This window comes from Silurus meridionalis, chromosome 10 (assembly GCF_014805685.1).
Source record: "Silurus meridionalis isolate SWU-2019-XX chromosome 10, ASM1480568v1, whole genome shotgun sequence".
Taxonomy (NCBI): Eukaryota; Metazoa; Chordata; class Actinopteri; order Siluriformes; family Siluridae; genus Silurus; species Silurus meridionalis.
In genome coordinates, this window is record NC_060893.1 from 26,552,516 (window position 1) to 26,572,600 (window position 20,085).

The window sequence follows — 20,085 nt, forward strand, 5'->3', positions numbered from 1 at the left end:
TAACACTGTATATATAATAATTCGATAAAATTTAATAACGGTTAAAATGTTATGGGGAAAAAAAAAAAAAATATATATATATATATATATATATATATATATATATATATATATATATATATATATATATATATATATGTCATTAAAACACACTTCACGATTTAAATCAAATTTTTCCCCCTGCTTAAAATCAACCTGCAAATGACAAAGAAAATGTTCAAAAAAAAGTTGTAACTTTATTAAATGGGTTAAAGTGCAATCAGAAACAAGCCATTGTAAATTGTGAAAATAGAACGTAACATAACATAAAATGAGCAAACCTACAAAGAAAAATGTTTTATGAGTGTTTAAATGTGGAACATGATTGAAAATTCACCTGAGCTTTGGAGTGATTTTGTCTTTACTTTTCTTAAAAACTCCACAGTAAAATGAGTTGAAATGTGAAATAAGAATATAAAAGACACGGAGATTCTAAATAAGAATATTTGAAAGATTGAGCAAACCTCTAAAAAATGTTTTATGAGTGTTTGATTGTGGTGATTTAAATGCTCTGATTGTTCTGTTTCTTAACGGAAACGCGGTTCTGAAGTGTCTTTACAGGTATTTTGACCGCTCCCACCACCCGTACCGGAAGTGTACGATTAGACGCGCAACACTAAACAAAGTGCGGCTGCTTAACCGTGTATTTTCAGGATGCGGCTGTTTAAGCGCAGTCCTGTGCTGCCGCTGTCTTGTTCACTTCGTAGGGCACTACATCTCTCCCACTCCACAGCATGCCTCTGTTTGAAGTGCTGCAGTAAATTGGTGCTACTGCTACCTTTGCTTGCTCACTGCCATGTTGTTTGTGTATCTCTATAGCAAACGCGCGGGGGGGAGTTCGTTTGAAACTATGGAAGCCCAGAGGGGAGCGTCGGCGGACATTAAAGAGAAAACCGATTTTTATTAAAACATATCGATGTAAACTACACATTCGAGTTAATCGATAAAATCGATTTATCGCCCAGCCCTACTTCAGCATACTATATAAAGTGAGTACCCATTACTGTATTTTCTGTACTTCTCTACTGCATACTTTACTGTAGCTGTACTTTATTTTTTTTAATTAAGCATTGTAATTGCTGTTAATTTACATAAAGTATTGTTAAAATAGTCTAATAATTAAGTGTTATGGAGTGAAATAGTGTTATTTACTCATTTAAATCGATTTCGTATAGTGTTCTTTGGGTTTTTACTGGGTTGGAAGGGGCGTATCAAAAGGTCGCGAAAATTCGGAGGTTTCACTATATATATATATATCTTTTTTTTTTTTCTAGATAGATTTTTAAAATAATGTTTATAATTGTGTTTTTAGGTTTAAAAATCAAAGATTAACATCATCTGTGTTTAGTCACATAAATAAATTCACTTATTAACACACTGTGAAGGAAATTACTTATTTTTATTTGAATAAGGAAATAAAGTGCACAGTGCATTTTACACCACACATGCAGCAAAGCAGAAGAGGATTGATTTTTTTATTATAAACACATTTTTAAATATGAATTCATTTTCTAACAACACATTTATGAAAATGTTCTGTAGGATTTTGCTTTAAACTGTAAAATAAAGTACTGCTGTAGCCCATATATAATCATTAGAATTCTGTATAATAATAATTATTAAACAGAATTAATTATATATATTATGCAGATTTCCTGGTGTCTACCAAATGACATCAATGTAAACAGATAGGGTTTAAATCCAATGTATGTGCAAGAAAAATAAAGGCGTTTCATGAAAGTAAAAAACTCCATTCGAGCAATTTTTTCTGTTGACCTCTAAAGAATCGAAGTCCTGAATCAAACCTCGAGTCTCAACCAAATGCTGTGGAGGAGAACTTTCTAAATAACATATTCAGTTATATTTTAGTTCATATCAATTCCATAAATGAGACAGTAATATAATAATAATAATAATAATAATAATAAACAGATTAATAAAATACTTTCTACAAACACCATTAAATCTTCTAAGTCTGTAAATTTCATTCCACAGCGCCTCCGGAGCAAAGGAGGAGTTAGGACACTTTACTCTAGTGCACCTGCTCCAGGATGCCCAGAGCGAGCAGTGTTAACCCCTGTGACGGTTCCTGAGCCACTGCAGGACTCAGCCTGAGGGACGACCTGAGAATCCTCACTCGACCCCATCATCATCATCATCATCATCATCATTATCAGAAGCGTCAGTGTCAGAGGAGATACAGGAATATGATGAGGAGAAAGCTGAAAGGGGGAGAGGAAGAGATCGCTCCGACACTGTTTTCTAGAGAGAGAGAGAGAGAGAGAGAGAGAGAGAGATGGTGAAATCCAATTAATAGATTATTAATTAATTAATTAATTAATTAATAAACAAAGGTGAAAAACGTTAGTGTTCGTAAATCAACACAAATTCGAATCCCAAATCAAGAACACCACAAAAACAAATAGTTAAAAGTCAAAACATAAGATGTGAAGAAACGATAAATGAGGTTATTTTAAATTATTTTACATTTCGAGCAAAAATAAAAATTATTGTTATGTTCAAACACAAACTTCATCATCTGTTTTTAATAAAAAAAATATTTATAAAAATGTAAAAAATCACAATGTACACTCATTTATAGGCCTTTTTTTTATACGCATGTAATTGTAATTTATGGTGCGCCCTCTGCAGGACAAACGAATGTCTATAACATTCACAATATTCCTGTTACTTTAATAAAAAAGGATTTCATCTGAAACTTTATGGAAAATGTATTTTTAAATAAAGAAGAATTCGACCCCATCGGCAGACCTGAGAAACGGCTAAAAAAAGAAATTTCCCTAAAGATGTAGATTCACTACAGTGATGATAAATACACTATTCCACAGTCTCTGTGATGATGATGTGAGTTTTGATCCATTACATACCTAAAGCAATCTGTTTATCCATCATGGTCTTCACTGTGGGTGAAGGCGCTTCTGAAACATCAACAGCACAGAGGAACATGTGATGAAAATGTGATTCAAAATATTGAGATGAAAAAAAAAAACAGTACTATATTGCAAATATGCAAATATCTGTAAATAAAAAACATAAATCTCTTTCAAACTCCTCCTTCAATCTATGATTATGTGAAGTGTCTGAGTCGCTATAATTGAGCTGTTACTATGGAAACGATAACCCATTAAAGATGAGCTGCTGTTATAAAGAATTCATCAACACCTTCTGAGGAATCTCAAGCCAGAATTCAGTGTGGTGCTCTGATAGTGATTTAAAAATATTGAGCAATAAACTAAAATAATGACAGTTTTATATGTAGTACATGTAAATTCAGGACTGTACCTTTAACAGTGACCTTCACCGTGCTCAGGGCGAGACCTTCACTGTCCATCACTTTGTACAGTCCCTCATCGCTGGGTCTCATGTTCCTGATAACAAGTTTCCCATCGCTCTCCTTCACCCGAGTGCTGAGATTTCCACTGTTCCCCTGTCGTTGCCACACCTCTGTCCACTTGCCGCCGTCTGATTTCTGGAACACCACTGTCTCGGCCTGGTGCGTATAGAGGTGAAGGATCAGGTCTTTCCCCAGTTCCACTGCCTGTGTGCTCTTGTGATCTGTACAGTGGTTTGGAAAATGGGTTCATTGTTCATTGACTTTTGAGAGACTCTGCCTCTTTAAGATACACTATTTACACCCAATCATCTTACAGACCTGCTGTCATTGAAATTCGTAGATACAAAATTGTCTAATTTGAATAACATTTACTTTTTTCTGACTTTTGTTGCCCCGTCCCAACTTTTTTGAGATGTGTCGTAGCCATCAAACCCAAAATGACCTAATTTTTACCTTAAAATTGAACATTTTCCAGAGTTTCAACATTTCATTTGTTTTCTATGTTCTATTGTCAATAAAATTTGGGTTTATGAGATTTACACATTTCATTCTGTTTCTATTTATATATATGTAAATATAAAAGAAACGTATTTGTTAATTTATGCTAAATACAATTTATGCACATAAATTTCCATTCATTTCTAACAATATCGACATTGCAGTTTCGCAACTTGTGTGGCCGTTCCGATCTGCGTCAATCTGTAGAACTGACCAGTCAAAACCCTCGTAAGCAAATCATTCCACTCACCATGAACAGAAAGCTGCACACTCTGGATGAAGATCCTCCTCTTGTTGCCCTTCTTTCCAGCCACCAGATAACACTCATAGATCCCTGCATCCCTAAAGCGGATGTCGGTCAAATGCAGGGAGCAGTTCCCCCTCTCCAGCACGGCCTCGGGAACATCAGCACGGTTCTGGACAACTTCAGCTTGAAACCGTGCGGAACCCTTTCGCTCAAACACTATGCGATTTAAGGTCTGCCACTGGATATACGGTGTTGTAGATGACGCATCCTTGTGGGAGTCCCATTTACACGGCAGCACTGCTTCCAGACCCACTTCAGACTGGGTGAACACGAGTGACGAAAGCAGACTCGAGTCTTCAATTTTAGGAAACATGGCAATGAACCACAAAAGTTAGCTTTCAGGGAAAAACGTTAAGAGGACACATGCAAGAAAGCTTTTCTACTTTAAGATGTGTTCCTTTCATATGAACCAGTTACCCCGAGACCATCTCAAATACAAACGGTATTGACAGTGTGGATACAGTAAACAAGCAGGACTGGGAATTAAATGAAATGCTAGATTTTTACCAGGTAAAAAATATTAAATGCAAACAAAACAGCATAACAAAAGATATACAAACAGCACAACAGTCACAGATACACAAATTCAGGGATGAACAACCATGCACAGAAGCTGAAGAAATGTTTTTTTAAACATGCATTGATCGCTGAAGAAAATGGGTTTGGAATTTTAGCTCCAGTTAAAAAAATGCTGGTGCCAGGAACAGGCATGGGTTCCAGGATCTTCTCTTGGGAACGTCTAGCATCAGTTTATTCTCCACACATCAGGTAAACCTCAGGCCCAGCCGGTTCTGGATCCAGGAGTTGATGGGACAGCACACGTGTGTCCATCTGATATTTAAACCATCTGCCGTCTTGTCAGGAGTCATGTAGTGACCTACACTGACATGGAAATGAGAAAAGAGAACAGCTGGAGGTGTAAAATTGTTTACTTACAGGAAACATGGAAAAGAGGACTTATCCATGAGAAAAGGCAAATGAGCTGGAAGACTGCTGGTTAATCCAGCTCTGTGCCCGTGTTGAGAGAGTGGAGGGCAGAGCCGAATGGACCGAGCGGTAAGAAACGCCTGCAGCTGATGAGACTAATCAGTGCGCTCTGTTTCAGTCTGGATTTGCCAATAAAGTGGAGAGAGACACCAAGCAGAGAAGAGCGGAAGGGTGACTGAATGTGGCCGGTCACCAGATAAAGAAGTGCCGGCCGGCAAGTGCACTCGGGTGGTCGCCAAGGAAGGCGGGCCAATATGCGAGTGAGACGGGCGGACGCCGGAGTAAGGCGAACCGATACGTGAGTGAGAAGGACGCCCGAGGAAGGTGGGCCGATACGTGGGTGATATGGGTGGACGCCAGAGAAAGGCGAGGCTTACACGTGATTGAGACGGGCGGACGGGGAGGAAGGTGGGCCGATCCGTAAGTGAGACGGACAGACGCCGGAGGAAGGTGGGCCGATATGCGAGTGAGACGGGTGGAAGGAGGGCCGATACGCGAGTGAGATCGTGGATGTCAAGACGGAAAGGCGTCCCGAACCGCGAATGTGTGGGTAAACCCCGGAGTGAGTATTAGAATGGAATGCGCCGGGGTGAAAACGGACGAAAATAAAAAGATCTGCTTCCTGAACTATTGACTGTCTCTCTTTCTTCCAGTGTGGAACCAGTAAGTGTGTTTCCAGCACATTGTTTTGTTTTTAACGGATCCTGCATTTCATGCTCGAAATATTCCTAGATGATGGTCAGACAACTTGGCCTGGATGGAAAACGCGTGGGGTTTTGGCTTCATGTTACAATGGTCCCACCTTCATAACTGCTATTAGCTTTGGTAAAGCTTTGAGCAGGTTTTTGGAAAACTGGTAAGCATCCAATGAAATTATACAACAACCACTAATTGGATCAACCCTAGGATGGACTCAGGATGAGATCATGGGCAGAGTCGAATAGGATTTTGTTTTAGCACTGTATAAAAGTAAGGAAGTGATGTTTAGATTCCCATAAATGTGTGGAGGAGTAGTAGTGCCCATAGTGTCCATAGTATTGTCCGAAGTCTTTCGATCACCTTCGTTACCTTAAGACCATTTAACTGTATCCAAACTCTTCAGACCTTTCAGTCCACACTCATTTAATCTTCTTCAGCACATTTCCATAAGCTTCATGCACATGAGTCATCCTGGAAGGTCCACCATGTCCTGACTACCACTGGGTCAGTTTTAGAAATTCAAACCACTTAAAACCACTCTAAAAGGGAAATCTTAGTCCAATGGCATGCCGTCCGTCAATCTGGATCTTTCTCTTCGTTCTGATGAGTCACACCTGCTATAATTCTTGCATATGAAACAAGACGGGCTCTTCTTCTCCATCTTCATATTGTGAGGCAGATGCTGAAGTTACCACATTTCACTGTACACATGACATAGTGCTTTGAGTTTAGTCACAAAAGTTTTATTTTTTTCTCATCAGTCCAAAAATCTTCTAATGCATTTTGGTGAACTGTCAAGTCCTGATCTGCATCGTACATCCGTGATTGATAAAGTACACTTTTTCGATGGTTTCTCATCTCTGCAGATCATATCAAAACTTCTCAGAAAATGGCCACTTGATTTTTTAAATCCCTTGCTGAACAAGACCCTTCTCATTAGACTGTATCGTTATGTAGGCAACGTTTTCCATGTCTCCCTTTGCCCATGGTGGAGACTACTGAAGCTTGACATTTTATTTCAGTAACATACTGAGACTTCAAAAATGGCTTGCCTTTTAATCAATCTGCTGTAATTTCAGTCTTTTGCCTTACGGTCCAAATGTCTGTGCTTTTATGTTAATAGCAAAGAAATCGGTCTACCTGTTTGAGCATCACAGGTTGATGGCCTTGATCTCGTCTGAGTCTGGCAGTGCCTGTTGGGATTAAGACTTATCCAGTTATACAGTCGGAAGACTCGGTTTCACAGAGCACAGTAGAACGTTTGATAATTCTGCAAAGTCATGGATCTTTGGGCCCCTTTTTTAATACCCAGATGCAACCCCAGAACTCTGAGGCTGTACCGCGTCTGTACATGTCTGTGGTATAAAAAAGAGGAAAGAATGAACATGTATGGCTTCTACAGATCTTTTGGAGACTCTGCCATCACTTTTGGAGCATTTTATTGGACTGTCACATGACTAGGTATAATTATGCAGGGATCATTAGAAACTCTGTTTAACGTGTGCTTGTTAGTGGTCATGTTTAGAACAGATTGAAATGTGTGCTTGGTGGTCCACCTTGTATTTATCACATGTACTCTACTGCACAATGAAATTCAATCTTCACGTATCCCAGCTTGCATGAAATCTGGGGTCCGAGCGCAGGGTCAGCCATGGTACAGTGACCCTTGAGCACGGAGGACTAAGGGCCTTGCTCAGGGGCCCAAGAGTGGCAGTTTGTCAATACCAGGGCTTGAACCCACGACCTTCCGATCGTTAAATCAGCACCTTAACCGCTGAGCTCCCGCAAGAACACGAGTGGACATGCAGTGGACATACTATAGTCTTTTTACAGAACCAGAATTCTGCACTGATGATGTTCAAGCACCTCATCTTCACCTGGTACATCTAGGGTTGGCAACATTCTCCAGAACTTCTCATGCTGAACAGTGTGGTATAGCGTGATGTTTCTGCTCTAGAGTGGCTTGACCTCAGGAACATTTAAATGGAGGTTCGTTCTTATTTCATGAACATTTCCAACTACATCTGTTGCACTTGGTGCTGCTGTAAAGTAAGGGCGGTGTCTTGGTTGTTGCAGATTTATATTTATGGTTTTGCTGTAAGTTTGTTTGAACAGACGGAGTGCAGGAGCAGAACTGAGGAGGATAAATGATTTTTTCTAGATGACAATAAAATGTGCAGTCGACTAGAAGATTCCAAACTGAGCAAATTCTAAACCCAGGTGTATAAAAATCAACAGGCTACAGAATTAACGAGCGGGACACTAATTCCGTTCTGTAGCCTACCAGCGCCACCTGGTGGAGGACAACAGCAAAAAACAACACAAAAAAAGCATGTTCCAAAAGTATTGGGACACCCAACCTTTCCAGCCACATGTGCTTCTTAACCAAACTGTTACACAAAGTTGTAGACACAACTGTTGAGGAAGTCTTTGTCTTTATCTATATCTTTACCTATAAAGCTCCAAACTATCTGTGATCAATGTGAACACTGGCTGCACCCCAGGCCTCCTCACCTCACCTACATCAGTACCTGACTTTTCTAACACCCTTGTAGATGAATAAATCTCCACAAATCTCCTTGAAATCTAGTGGAACATCTAAACAGAACAGTAAAGCTTATCATCACAGTAAATAGACACTACATATGGAATGTGTTGCTCCAAAAGAAGCACATATCAAGCGAACTGTCAGGTGTCCACAAACTTTTGGCAAGATGATGCATAAGATTTGGTGGGGATTTTTACCATTTAATCAATCAGTCAATAAATAGATGTTACAGTGTTTTATTTAGTGGTTGTTTTTCTGTAAATGGTTACAAACTTAAGCCCCAGTGTAGAAATCTTTAACAACAGATACAATAATAATCATAACCACAATAAAGAATACACACAGTCGCTAATTTATTACTGAACACACGGCTTTACAGTACACCAAACACCAGGTGACTGAAATCCATCAGAATTAGCTCAAGTTTTATATACAATACAAATGCACCTGATTTTACTGTAAACAAATAATGATGAGCAAACAAACAGATTGCGTGATAAAAACTGACTAAAGACTAAACACTGCTGCAGAACCAATAAAAACACTGCCCTGTGCGAGCAGCTGCAGCTCAATGTGGAACATTAATAATTCATAAACTCACCGACACACAGGATCTCCACGAAGCCAAACACAAACATCCTGAGGAAAGAAAGATTTGTGTTTAAAAATAAGTCATGACGGATAAAAAACAGCCTGAAAGCCCCAGAGTCACCACAGAGATGATGCTCCATGTGACGCTCCATGTGACGTCTTGCACAGTAACCACAAACAGATTTGAATCATTATTACTGTGGTGAAGTTTTTCTATTAGGAGAAATATGTCTAGCTAACGTTTATAGACGTCACCAAATACCATGTGCTTCTTCCCCAAACTGGTATTTGTAAGATGCATTGGTTGGAGTGGAAGATCTCCTGCTATAGAGCTCTAAACCCAACTGAACACCTTTGGGATGAATGTAAATGCTGACTGCACCTCAGGAACCTCCTCACCGTCTCACCTACACCACTACCTGACTTTCCCAACACACATAGAAATCTAGTGGAACATCTTCCCAGAAGATTGGAGCTTAAAAATGAGAGTAAATGAAGACTAATATATGGAGTGAGATGTTCAAAAAGCACACAGCAATCTCAGGTGTCCACAAACTTATGGCCATATAGTTAAATTTTTTTATATGAAAAGCAAGAACAATATTTAATGGCTTTATTACATTATATTATATTATATTATCTACAGCATATCGTAAACCTACAGGAAAATAGTTAATAATTTCCCCGTTAGTTTTGTTTTTTCCCCAAAACTTCAAACTTGCTGACGGAAATTTATTTTTCCGCACGTCTTTTTTTCCACATGATTCACTAATTCTTTTAATTTTTTACAAATATTTTTCTTTATCTTTTAAAATATTAAAAATATTTTTCTGTATAATTTCCCAGGCAGGACTAGTCTACAGGTTGTATTCATCACATAGTTTTGCCAGAGGATTATAATGTGGTATTATGCTATGATGACGATGAAGGATGTTGATGAAGGATGAGATAGTTGTAATTCTGATGGTGAAAGAGGAGTATTATAGTAATTAGGATGATGGTGACAGCTGCTCACACCCGTGTGGGTAAATGTTAGGTTTCAGCTTCTCTTTAACTCGTGTTTCTGCGAAAACGAAACTGATTAAAAACTCCACTAGGGGGCGACAAAGACACGAATCCCTTCGCCTGCACTCCGGGGTTATAATCCATACAATCAATCAATCAATAAATACATAAATACATAAAAAAATAAATAAAAAAATAAAAAAATACATAAGTTATCCAATCTATTATTCATTATTAAAATGCACTAATTCAGTAATCAGGTCACTTTTACATTTTTGAAAATAAATAAATTAAATGCTTTTAGAATCTCTCTCACACTCACACACACACACACACACACACACACACACACACACACACACTCCTCTGGTCGCCAATACGTGAAAGGAAAAACTCAAACAGAACAATAAAAGTCCTCACCATGTCCTCTTAGTCCTGCTGGTGTCCATGCTGAGTCTCGGTCTAGCTGCTCTCCCGGAGTGTGTGCGCGCGCGCGCGTGTGTGTGTGCGCGTGTGTGTGCGTTTGTTGCTTCTCATCTCTCAGCTCAGTTTAAATAGCGTCTCTACTGATACACTGACTCAGTGAGTCATCTCAATGATGAACCTAACACTGATCCGATTCATTGAGTCAGAAGATCCGGTGTGAAAGTAGTTTCTGTTCCGAGAAATAAAAACTTCGCGTTTTTCACTCGAAATAAAATCCTGCCACAGGAAGATTTCATCATAATAAAATCTCCATGCTTACATTAATATTATTAGCCTGATTGTCATGATTATTATGATCATTATTATTATTATTATTAGTATGGTAAATATTATGATTATGATGATTATTATTGACACTATTGCAGTTAGAGCTCTACAGTCTAAAAGACACGAATAATAAGGAAATAATTTATTATATCAGTAAAATAAACGTGTTTACTAGATTCATTCTGTGGCTGTGAATCTAACGAATCACTTATTTGATTCATTTCTCTGAATGAATTCTACGAAAACGAAACCTACACACACACACACACACACACACACGGTTATAAACATGGCATCTTGCCTACATCAGTATATACTGTCTATATAATGTCTGTATATCTGTCTGTCTGTATATCTGTCTGTCTGTCTGTCTGTCTGTCTTCCTGTCTGTCTGTCTGTCTGTCTGCCTGTCTGTCTGCCTGTCTGTCTGTCTGTTTGTCTGCCTGTCTGTCTGTCTGCCTGTCTGTCTGTCTGTCTGTCTGTCTGTCTGTCTTCCTGCCTGCCTGCCTGTCTGCCTGCCTGCCTGTCTGTCTGCCTGTCTGCCTGCCTGTCTGTCTGTCTGCCTGCCTCGGTGTGTTATTATCTGTCTGTCTACCTGTATCTTTGTGTATTTGTCCATTTTTTATATTTTCATATTTTCATACTGTCTGTTATTCTGTCTATTATTCTATTCTGTCTTTCTGACTGACCCAGAACTTTGTGGACTGGTGTCAACGGAGCTCGTGGTCTCTTTTTTATACATTGTGCTGTGTATAAACTGTATACTATAGTGTGTGTCTATTCTTTTATAAATTAATTAATTCTTTTTTTTTTTTTGCTTTAACAGAGAAATTTCCCCACTGTGGGACGAATAAAGGTTTATCTTATCTTATCTTATCTTATTTTATCTTATTAATCTCTGCCATTATCCCTTTTTTCTTTCAGTCTGTCTGTCTTACTGTAACCTTCTGTCACTCTCAATCTGTCTGTCTTTCTGTCTTTCTGTCTGTCTCTCTGTTAGTTTGTCTCTTCTCGTCTAAAAGAGAAAAAATAAGATGAACCTTTATTTACAAACATAAGAAATATTGTAATTTTTCTCTGTCTCTCTGTACACACACACATGCGCACACACACACACACACACACACACACACACACACACACACACACACACAGATTTACCCTTTTAGATTTGTTAGTTTCAGTTCTTTGAAAGAGAGAGAGCGAGAGAGAGAGCAGGAGAGAAATGAAAGTTGGTAAGAGAGATGGAGGGGAGGTAATATACACACACACAAGTATACAAACACACACACACACACACTCAGAAACAGATCAGTGGTGAGGGATGTGCAGATGCGTGTTTTTCCCAATGCTGGTATTCAGTAAGTATGATTATTGTGTTTATTACTGCCACCTAATTGATTGATTGATTGATTGATTGGTTAATTACTTGATTGATTAATTGCTTGGTTGGTTGGTTGATTGATTGATTCATTTTGTTGGTTGATTGATTGATTGACTGATTGATTGGTTGCAAGTTAATGTTAGCTGTTTAATTAATAAAAAAGATATATATATATATATACACACAAAAATGAATATATAATAATAATTATTATTTTATTGTATATATCAGTCTATTCCGCTGTGGCAGCCCACAAGGGGAGCAGCCAAAAGAAGAAGATGAAGAAGATCCATCATGCTATTATATGACTTTTACTTCATTTCAATCTGCATGTGCATAAACGTTTTGCAGTCCCTATGAGACATAAATAAAATGCACAAAGTAAAACAACGACTGTTATGAGTGTTGCAGCTCCTTTGGGTTTCTTTTTCTTTTTTAAACACACAATTTGTTTCGATCCAATCACAAATCAGGAAAACACACAGATGTGAGTAATTAATGACACATGAGGAGTTTTACTTCATTAACGAGGTTCATTTGAGCATGAAATGGGTTCTGTGTAGGACAGATTTCTAGTGCAGAAAAGGCTTGGGTTCTCCAAACTTCTCAGACAAGTCTGCTCAGATTCCTGTCTCTGAGGTGCACAAGTCCACCATGTACAGTATATTTGGAGGAATTGAGGAAAATGTGTTTAGAATAACTACAGATTTTGGAAAGTTTTCAGTTAGCGCTTATTATTCTCTCATGTTTTTTTTTTATTCTTTTGAGGACCAGATAATGTTTAAGTGACACAAATTCAACAAAACTGCAACAATCATTAAAAAAATGTGTTGTGTGTGGTATTTTATTCTAGGCATCATTATAATAAGTGTGAGCCCTACACCTGCTGTGACTCAGATTGTTAGTGCAGGAGAAAACATCACCCTGCACTGTAACATCTCCCCTAGCACTGAGATGGTCTGGTACAAGCATCACCACCACGAGCTCACTATGATCATCTCAGTTCAGAAAGGATCGCTTGAAGGAGATCTGGCAGTGAATCACAACCAGGATCCAGAACACTTCCTGTTTAGTCAAAATGTAAGTCATTATCTTAATGCTGACTCAAAACTTTCTATTAAATGCTCTTTTTTTTTATCCTAATACATTCACAGTGTGTAAAGGAGTGTGTATTACCCATAATGCACTGTGAGTGATGAGGTTGATTATTTTCCTGTAACAGCATGTTAAGAAGGTGTTAATTCCTTTTTTTACAACAATTTGTTGTCGAATGTCAATGAAAGCTGTTTGTTCACGTTCTCACTTACACTTTAGCAGCTGTAAACACTTGCTCCCTCATTGAAATCCCCTTTTTTTAATGCAAACTCCTGAAGACCTCAGGAAATTAAAAGTTCCAGCTTGACCTCTGGTTTACTCACTGAAACTGGAGACTCCTTCCCTACATGTTACGATGTTAAATGTGGAGGGAACACTGTATAGACGTCCCTGTGAACGAGCCGTTACTGTAGAAAACAATAACGTATAAGAACGAGAGCATTACTATAAACCTGCACTAGTGTCAGAGCTGCTGTTCTGGAAAATTAATCACCACTTTCTGACCAATCACAAGCTAGAACTCAACATACACCTTCCCACAAATTTCACACAACAGAATTCGGGATATGCCCGGAGTGAGACCATGAGTCTGATCATCAAGGGCATCAGACAGTCTGATATCGGCTTCTATTACTGCGGGGCCAGACAGGAGGGGTCACACATGAAATTCGGGAGAGCCATCTCTCTGCAATTTCCGGGTGAGTATATTCATTTCTAAATATAGATTTTCCAAGTATAATACATGTCCAGTTGAATCCTAAAACATTTCTCACTGCATTTCTATAACGCTGCCATATTATATGAAAAACTGTTCTAGTATGCTAAAGAGTTTTTTATTTGAACAGTTTGGAGAATATTTAAATGTTCTACTCAAGAAACATCAACAATAGAACTTTACAAGTCTATTACAATAACCTACAGAATAACCTATAGCCCCTGAAAAATCTTTTGCTTCTTAGAAAATATGTTTTAAACATTTTTTTACGGTATTGTTCACACACCTTTATCCAGAACGACTTATGATTACATCATTTTTACAACTGAGCAGTTGAGGGTTAAGGGCCTTGCTCAAGGGCCCAGTAGTGGCATCTTGGTGGAGCTGGGATTTGAACTCATAGCCTTTTGATCAGAAGAAATGTTCCTCTTCCACTTCCCATAACCATCTAAACCTAACACTCTTCTGTATTTCTGCCTGGAGGAAACCCTCAACTGGTTTATGTTGAAGAGATTTGCTCGTGTTTCTGAGAAGAACTTGTGCGAATGGGCTGTTAAATCCTAATTGATCAGTTTCTGATAATTTACCTAAGATTGTTTTTTACACTTCTTGGTCTTTATGATAGTGTTTGCTTTGAGTTCTACGAACTCTATGACTTTATTCAGATAATTATGTTACTTGTAATGTTAATTGGATACAATTTAGTTTTCTTCAAAATGTAGAAACATTTCATGAACCGAAACCTATCAAAACCACCCTTGAGGAACTAATCTCATACACCCCTGTATGCATCTATGAAGGTGATGAGTGGAAAACCAACGTTTGGCCAGGTTGAGTAATGTGTGATGCCTTGTGGGCTTTTCAGCAGCTCCAGCAGTAAACAGTGTTTTATTAATGTAAAATGCTCAAAGATTTTTATTTTTTTCCAATATCCTCATTAAATCACCTTCAAAGTGACTCATGTGGACCATGTAAACCAGACTCAGAGAATCAGCTTTATGTTAAATAAAAAATATTTACTTTATCTAACCAAGAGCTTGTTTCTAGGGTGCACCATAAGCCCAGAGGACATGGTTATGGATCATGTTTTAGCAGTGAAAGCCAGATGGGCCAGAATCTATGACTGTTATAGTGCTGTGGTGCTTTTGGGGGTTTTAAACCTCTACAGAAGGTTTTGTTCTAGACATGCTTTAGAAAATGTAGAAAGCAACTCACTGGCCAAAACAAAAGTTCATGCTGCTCAAATAAATGTCCACCACATCGAGGGTTACCTCAATTCCTCCAAATATACTGTATGTGGTGGAACTGTGCATCTCAGAGACAGGAATTTGAGCAGACTTGCCTCAGAAGTTTGGAGAACCCAAGCCTTTTCTGCACTAGAAAGCTGTTCTACACAGAACCCATTAATGGCATCAGCAACAGGGTGCTCTTGGCTTTGAACATGACACTGTATGATTGGTGTCAATGCCTGGAGTGTTTAAACATCCTGCTACTACATTTATTACCAGTGAGATGAGAAGTTTCTTTCAAGGTTCCACAGTAGATCCTTCTGGTTTCAAAGGATTCCAAGACTGATTTTGGTGAAAAGTTCATAGTTTCCATGATCGCAGTGCTCTATTATGTGGAAGGTGGATCAAAAAACAGACACAGCCCCAGAACAGCAAGTTCTGTGCTACCAGAAGAAAACCAAAATGATTGCATTAATATAAACCTGCACTACTGATAAAGCTGCTGCTCAATCCACTTTCTGAAAGATTTGAATCCAGAAACATATTGAGTTTTGTTGCTGCTCTAGCAATCAGCAATGAAATGAAACAGGCTTTTTCATGAGAAACAGAACAATGTAAAGACCACCAGTTTCTTGGTCATGCTCCACGCTCATAGCAAAACTGAAGACCCCTGTTTTATAAGTGAAGACTTTTTTCCCCTCAGACTCGAGCAACGCACTTTGGTTTCATTTTTCCATCTCATTAACCAGTTTCCAGTCACACACCCTCACTCCCTTCCTATTAACGCTCAACACGCGTTGTGGGTTTGTGTTTCAGATGCTGTGAAATACACTTCAGGAAGTGCAGCGTGCTGGACGCCTCTCGTTTCTGTCTGCTCTGCACTCGCTCTCATGCTCACGCTCTGCCTAGGCATCATCTTCAAACGAGGTGAGACGTCAAACCTCAAAATTCTCTGCAAGAAATCCTCTTCATTTAGTACATGATGATTTTGCTTAATCACTAATGCCTTTATTTAAATAACGGCCCAACACCCTGATCATCACACAGAACAGGACATATTGGGTTCGGTCCACTTTTTACAACGTATGAAATTGCTTTAATTCGTGTCTAAAAGCGTAACCGTGGTGACGCTATTGTTTTGTTTCATGTATAAATTTAACTAAGCCATATTATATACAGTGTGTACAGTAGGCTATATAAACTATATCGTCAAAAGTTTTTGGACACCTGACCATTAAAAGGGTATGTGACTCTTTTTGAAAATCCCACTGCACATTTAGTCCTGGTATTTTAGTTTTGGTATAATAAGCGCCACTCTTCTGAGAAGATGATCCAGTAGATTTTGTTGGGGATTTGTGTTTATTTAGCCACAAGGGTGTTAGCAAAGTCAGGTGAGGTGAAAATGCCTGGGGTGCAGTAAGCGTTATTCATGATCAGTAGGGATAAGGGTCAGAGCTCTATAGCAGAAGATCTTCCACTCCAACCCAAAGCTTATCTTCATGGAGCAGGATTTGTGCACCATGCTGGAACAGGTTTCAAGTGAAGGGAAAAGTTCATGCTAAATACTTTTACGTTTAGGATAGGAATCATGTGTTGATAGTTTTGTGTTGATGCTTTCAGGCTTCTGTTTTGGAAAGTATCCTGTATAAACACAGTCCTGTTGTATTTTTATTGGATCGTATTTGAGTTGCAATGCAAATTAGCTGTATTTGAACAAGAACTAGATTTGGGTTGAAGACTTGTATTAGCTAATAATTGTAATATTTGTCTTTTTTTTCAGGCCTTATTTCACCCTGCTGTATGAAATGTGGGAAAGATGACGGCATGAAGGTATTACAGCATGTTTACCAGGTCACATTGTTCTCTTTAAACTTTACAATAGTCACTATTAGTAAATCCACATAAAATATACAGTAGAATCCTACAATGTGTCATATGAATCTTTTTTATCTTAGATTTTATTCTTACCACAGATTGGATTAGAAAACTATTTTATACAAGAGGATCATAACAATATATACAGAAACAATAGTTATGTCTAAATCCCACCAGATCCTGTCACAAACTTGCTTTAAATAATAAAACCACAGACACATCCATGCAAATGAGAGGCGGTTTAGTCCCTGGGACGTTTCAGGGAACTTCCATCAAAACAAAAATTTGGCAGACAAAACAACTGGCAGAAATGAACAAAAAATAAGCTAGCAAGGTCAAATACTTCGCATAGATCACATACTATACATCATCAAGCACGTTTAATTCATGCTACAAAAGACTCAAGCCATTGTTCAGGACAGAAACAGAGATCTAGGGCATGTGAAGGAATGGGTGGAGTGTATTTAATACACCAGCACTAAAAAGAAAAGAATAATCTCTAAAAGTAATAATAACACATCCAAATCTGCAGCTAATTATAGGCTTTACTGAGTGAATTAGTGCAGAAATGATTCAAGACTCAACTCAGATATAATGAACCATAATGACAGTCTTCTGATTTGATAATATTGGCACTGGGTATGATTTTTTCTTTAACTAAATCAATTCCTAACCTAACAGAATTCTTAGGATCAGTCAGAATCTAGGGTTTGTTGTCTGATTTGTCTCTGCTGTCACTGAATCTGAACAGGTTCTCAGGAGGAACGGTTTTAAGTCAAGTCAAGTTTATTTCTATAGCGCTTTTCACAACAGACATTGTCTCAAAGCAGCTTTACAGAAATCAGCAGTGAAGGTGAATGGTGTGTATTTATCCCTGATGAGCAGCCATGGCGACTGTGGCAAGGAAAAACTCCCTTAGATGTAATGAGGAAGAAACCTTGAGAGGAACCAGACTCAAAAGGGGAACCCATCCTCATTTGGGTGACATCAAGAGTTTGATCATAAATCTTTCAACAATACAGAACACTGGAGAGTGAGAACTAACATGAGTACTGGAGTATAAGATTATAAGTGATGTTCTTTCAACAGTCTTTGGTATAAAAGTAGGAGCTACGGAGCTCAACATTTGTGATCATCACAGATCCAGCATCAGCTTCTCCATGCCAGAGCCTTTAAACACTTCAGGAGGTCAATGTCAAACTCCACACATGAAGTGGGATCCAATTGGCACTGGTACGTCTCTAGATGGTTCAGGATGTTTGCGAGTTCGGCATCTACTTCTTTAAAGTCCATAATCTTCATGAGGTGGAACGTGACTGGAGCTGGCCAAACCTCAGGGTGTCTCGGGATGTGGAGAGAAAGAGAAGCAGTGGAGAGGAATTAGCGTAGCTGCTGTTCATGATATTAACAGCACAAGTTGATAATGTGCATGTGATCAGATGTTCTGGAGCACAAGGTTATGATGTGATGTGTATGTGTAGGCTTTGCTAAAAATATCTGTTTTTAATTTGCACTTAAACTGGGTGAGTGTGTCTGAGCCCCAAACACTGTCAGGAAGACTATTCCAGAGTTTAGGAGCTAAATGAAAAAATGCTCTACCACCTTTAGTGGACTTTGCTATTTTAAAAGAACCACTAGAAGTCAGTGTTCTAATGGCCAAACACTTCCAGAGTAATTCTACATTTCTGAGATGGAACAGGGAAGCGGCTAATTTATGGATTTTTCCTGATTTCACAAACTTCAAGCCAAAAAAAAAAACTCTCGAGAGAAATAGTTGTGAAAGGAAGAAGGAAGACAGTGAACAATGACTTGTTCACTGACAGGCTACTGTTTAGATACAAGCTGTGTAACAGACACTGTCTTTTGTTAAAGCCTGTGTAAAGTTCATTAGTTTCAGTGTAGACACCTGCGGCTTATAGACAAGTGCAGAGTATTTATGTTCAAAATAAAAATCTTTGTCAAATTCAGTGGGTGCGGCTTATATTTGGGTGCATTTAATAGTCCGGAAATTACGGTAATATATATATATATATATATATGCATAAAGGGAATTTCTGCATCTTTACCAGTTTACCAGCTTGATCTTGATGAATCTGAATTCTGCAGTATTCTCTGCATGCTTTGTCACCTCAAATGTAGCTCATTGTGGAGCCATGAGGGATCCTCACAAATGCATCTCAAACTGCCTCAATATTCTCCAGTGTGCAGGACTATTCAACACCACCTGGAAACGTCTTTCCTTTTTTTAAGACTGAACCCGTTTTTTCGAAGTTGCACACTCGTTGTAATCGCATGAGCAGACGAGACACGATCATGACAAGTCAAGTCAAGAAGCTTTTATTGTCATTTCAACCATATATATCTGACGCAGTACACAGTGAAATGAAACAACGTTCCTCCTGAACCCTGATGCGCAGTTTTAAGTAGCACTGTCACTATCACCATTCCTATAAAAGGCCTCTTCACTGCTTCATTTTGAAGGAAAGTAATTCAAAACCAGCTTGAACTGGTTCCAAACAATGGACGACGTCCAAAGGTTACTCCTTTTCGCGAAAGTTTCCCGATTCTCTTCGCCACATATTACTTACATTTTACTTTATTATTTGTTTCTGTTATAATAAAATATATGCCAGTGTGTGTCAAATGGCTACATATTCACATTGAATATAAAACTACATAGAGGAGAGAGAGAGAGAGAGAGAGAGAGAGAGAGAGAGAGATCGAGTTCTATGGAAAACAGACAGACGAAATCAAAGCCACAAGCGGGTTTGACTTTTAAGGTCAAAGTCAAATGGGTAGCATTCAGGTGTTTCACACGACAAACCACACAGGATTGAGGACATAAACAAACACGGCTCAAAGCCAGAAAGACCGATCGGACATCGTGTGTATGCTGGAGCTCCGAGACCAAACTCAGGCCGAGTCTACACAAAACCCGGAGCAATTGAAAATAGCATTTCCGTCTGAAACGCTCCTTCGTTTTCAATTGTTTTCAAAAGTTGCTC

At 38.6% G+C, this 20,085-nt stretch overlaps 2 protein-coding genes across 4 annotated transcripts in view; one reads left to right on the forward strand and one right to left on the reverse strand.

Moving 5' to 3' along the window:
• Nucleotides 1-1,419: 1,419 nt before the first annotated feature.
• Nucleotides 1,420-10,597, reverse strand: LOC124392528. 2 transcript variants are annotated; one of them, XM_046859647.1, is made up of 7 exons: nucleotides 10,450-10,597; nucleotides 9,035-9,072; nucleotides 7,026-7,078; nucleotides 4,143-4,493; nucleotides 3,343-3,615; nucleotides 2,928-2,978; nucleotides 1,420-2,301 (listed from the first exon to the last, which is right to left on the reverse strand). In XM_046859647.1, exons 1-7 carry the CDS (start codon nucleotides 10,450-10,452, stop codon nucleotides 2,228-2,230), a joined length of 843 nt encoding a protein of 280 aa, XP_046715603.1. In that variant the 5' UTR covers nucleotides 10,453-10,597; the 3' UTR covers nucleotides 1,420-2,227. The 2 variants fall into 2 exon arrangements, with proteins under 2 accessions (XP_046715603.1, XP_046715604.1); XM_046859648.1 differs by lacking the exon at nucleotides 7,026-7,078.
• A 1,410-nt stretch (nucleotides 10,598-12,007) lies between these two features.
• LOC124392587 overlaps nucleotides 12,008-20,085 on the forward strand; it is a 10,729-nt gene continuing 2,651 nt past the window's right edge. The window contains exons 1-5 of one of the 2 annotated variants that reach the window (XM_046859729.1): nucleotides 12,008-12,143; nucleotides 13,020-13,246; nucleotides 13,818-13,959; nucleotides 16,022-16,132; nucleotides 16,986-17,056. In XM_046859729.1, coding sequence (XP_046715685.1) covers nucleotides 12,107-12,143; nucleotides 13,020-13,246; nucleotides 13,818-13,959; nucleotides 16,022-16,132; nucleotides 16,986-17,056 — 588 coding nt within the window. In that variant the 5' untranslated portion in view covers nucleotides 12,008-12,106. The remainder of the gene's footprint in view (nucleotides 12,144-13,019; nucleotides 13,247-13,817; nucleotides 13,960-16,021; nucleotides 16,133-16,985; nucleotides 17,057-20,085) is intronic. The other variant, XM_046859730.1, reaches the window with a different exon arrangement.

What these genes read in the sequence shown, in the direction of transcription:
- LOC124392528 (XM_046859647.1), bottom strand. An exon ending in CGTGGAGATCCTGTGTGTCG is followed by an intron (nt 7,079 to 9,034) that starts GTGAGTTTATGA and finishes TAATCCCAACAG; the next exon opens with GCACTGCCAGACTCAGACGA. An exon ending in TGTGCAGCTTTCTGTTCATG is followed by an intron (nt 3,616 to 4,142) that starts GTGAGTGGAATG and finishes ACCACTGTACAG; the next exon opens with ATCACAAGAGCACACAGGCA.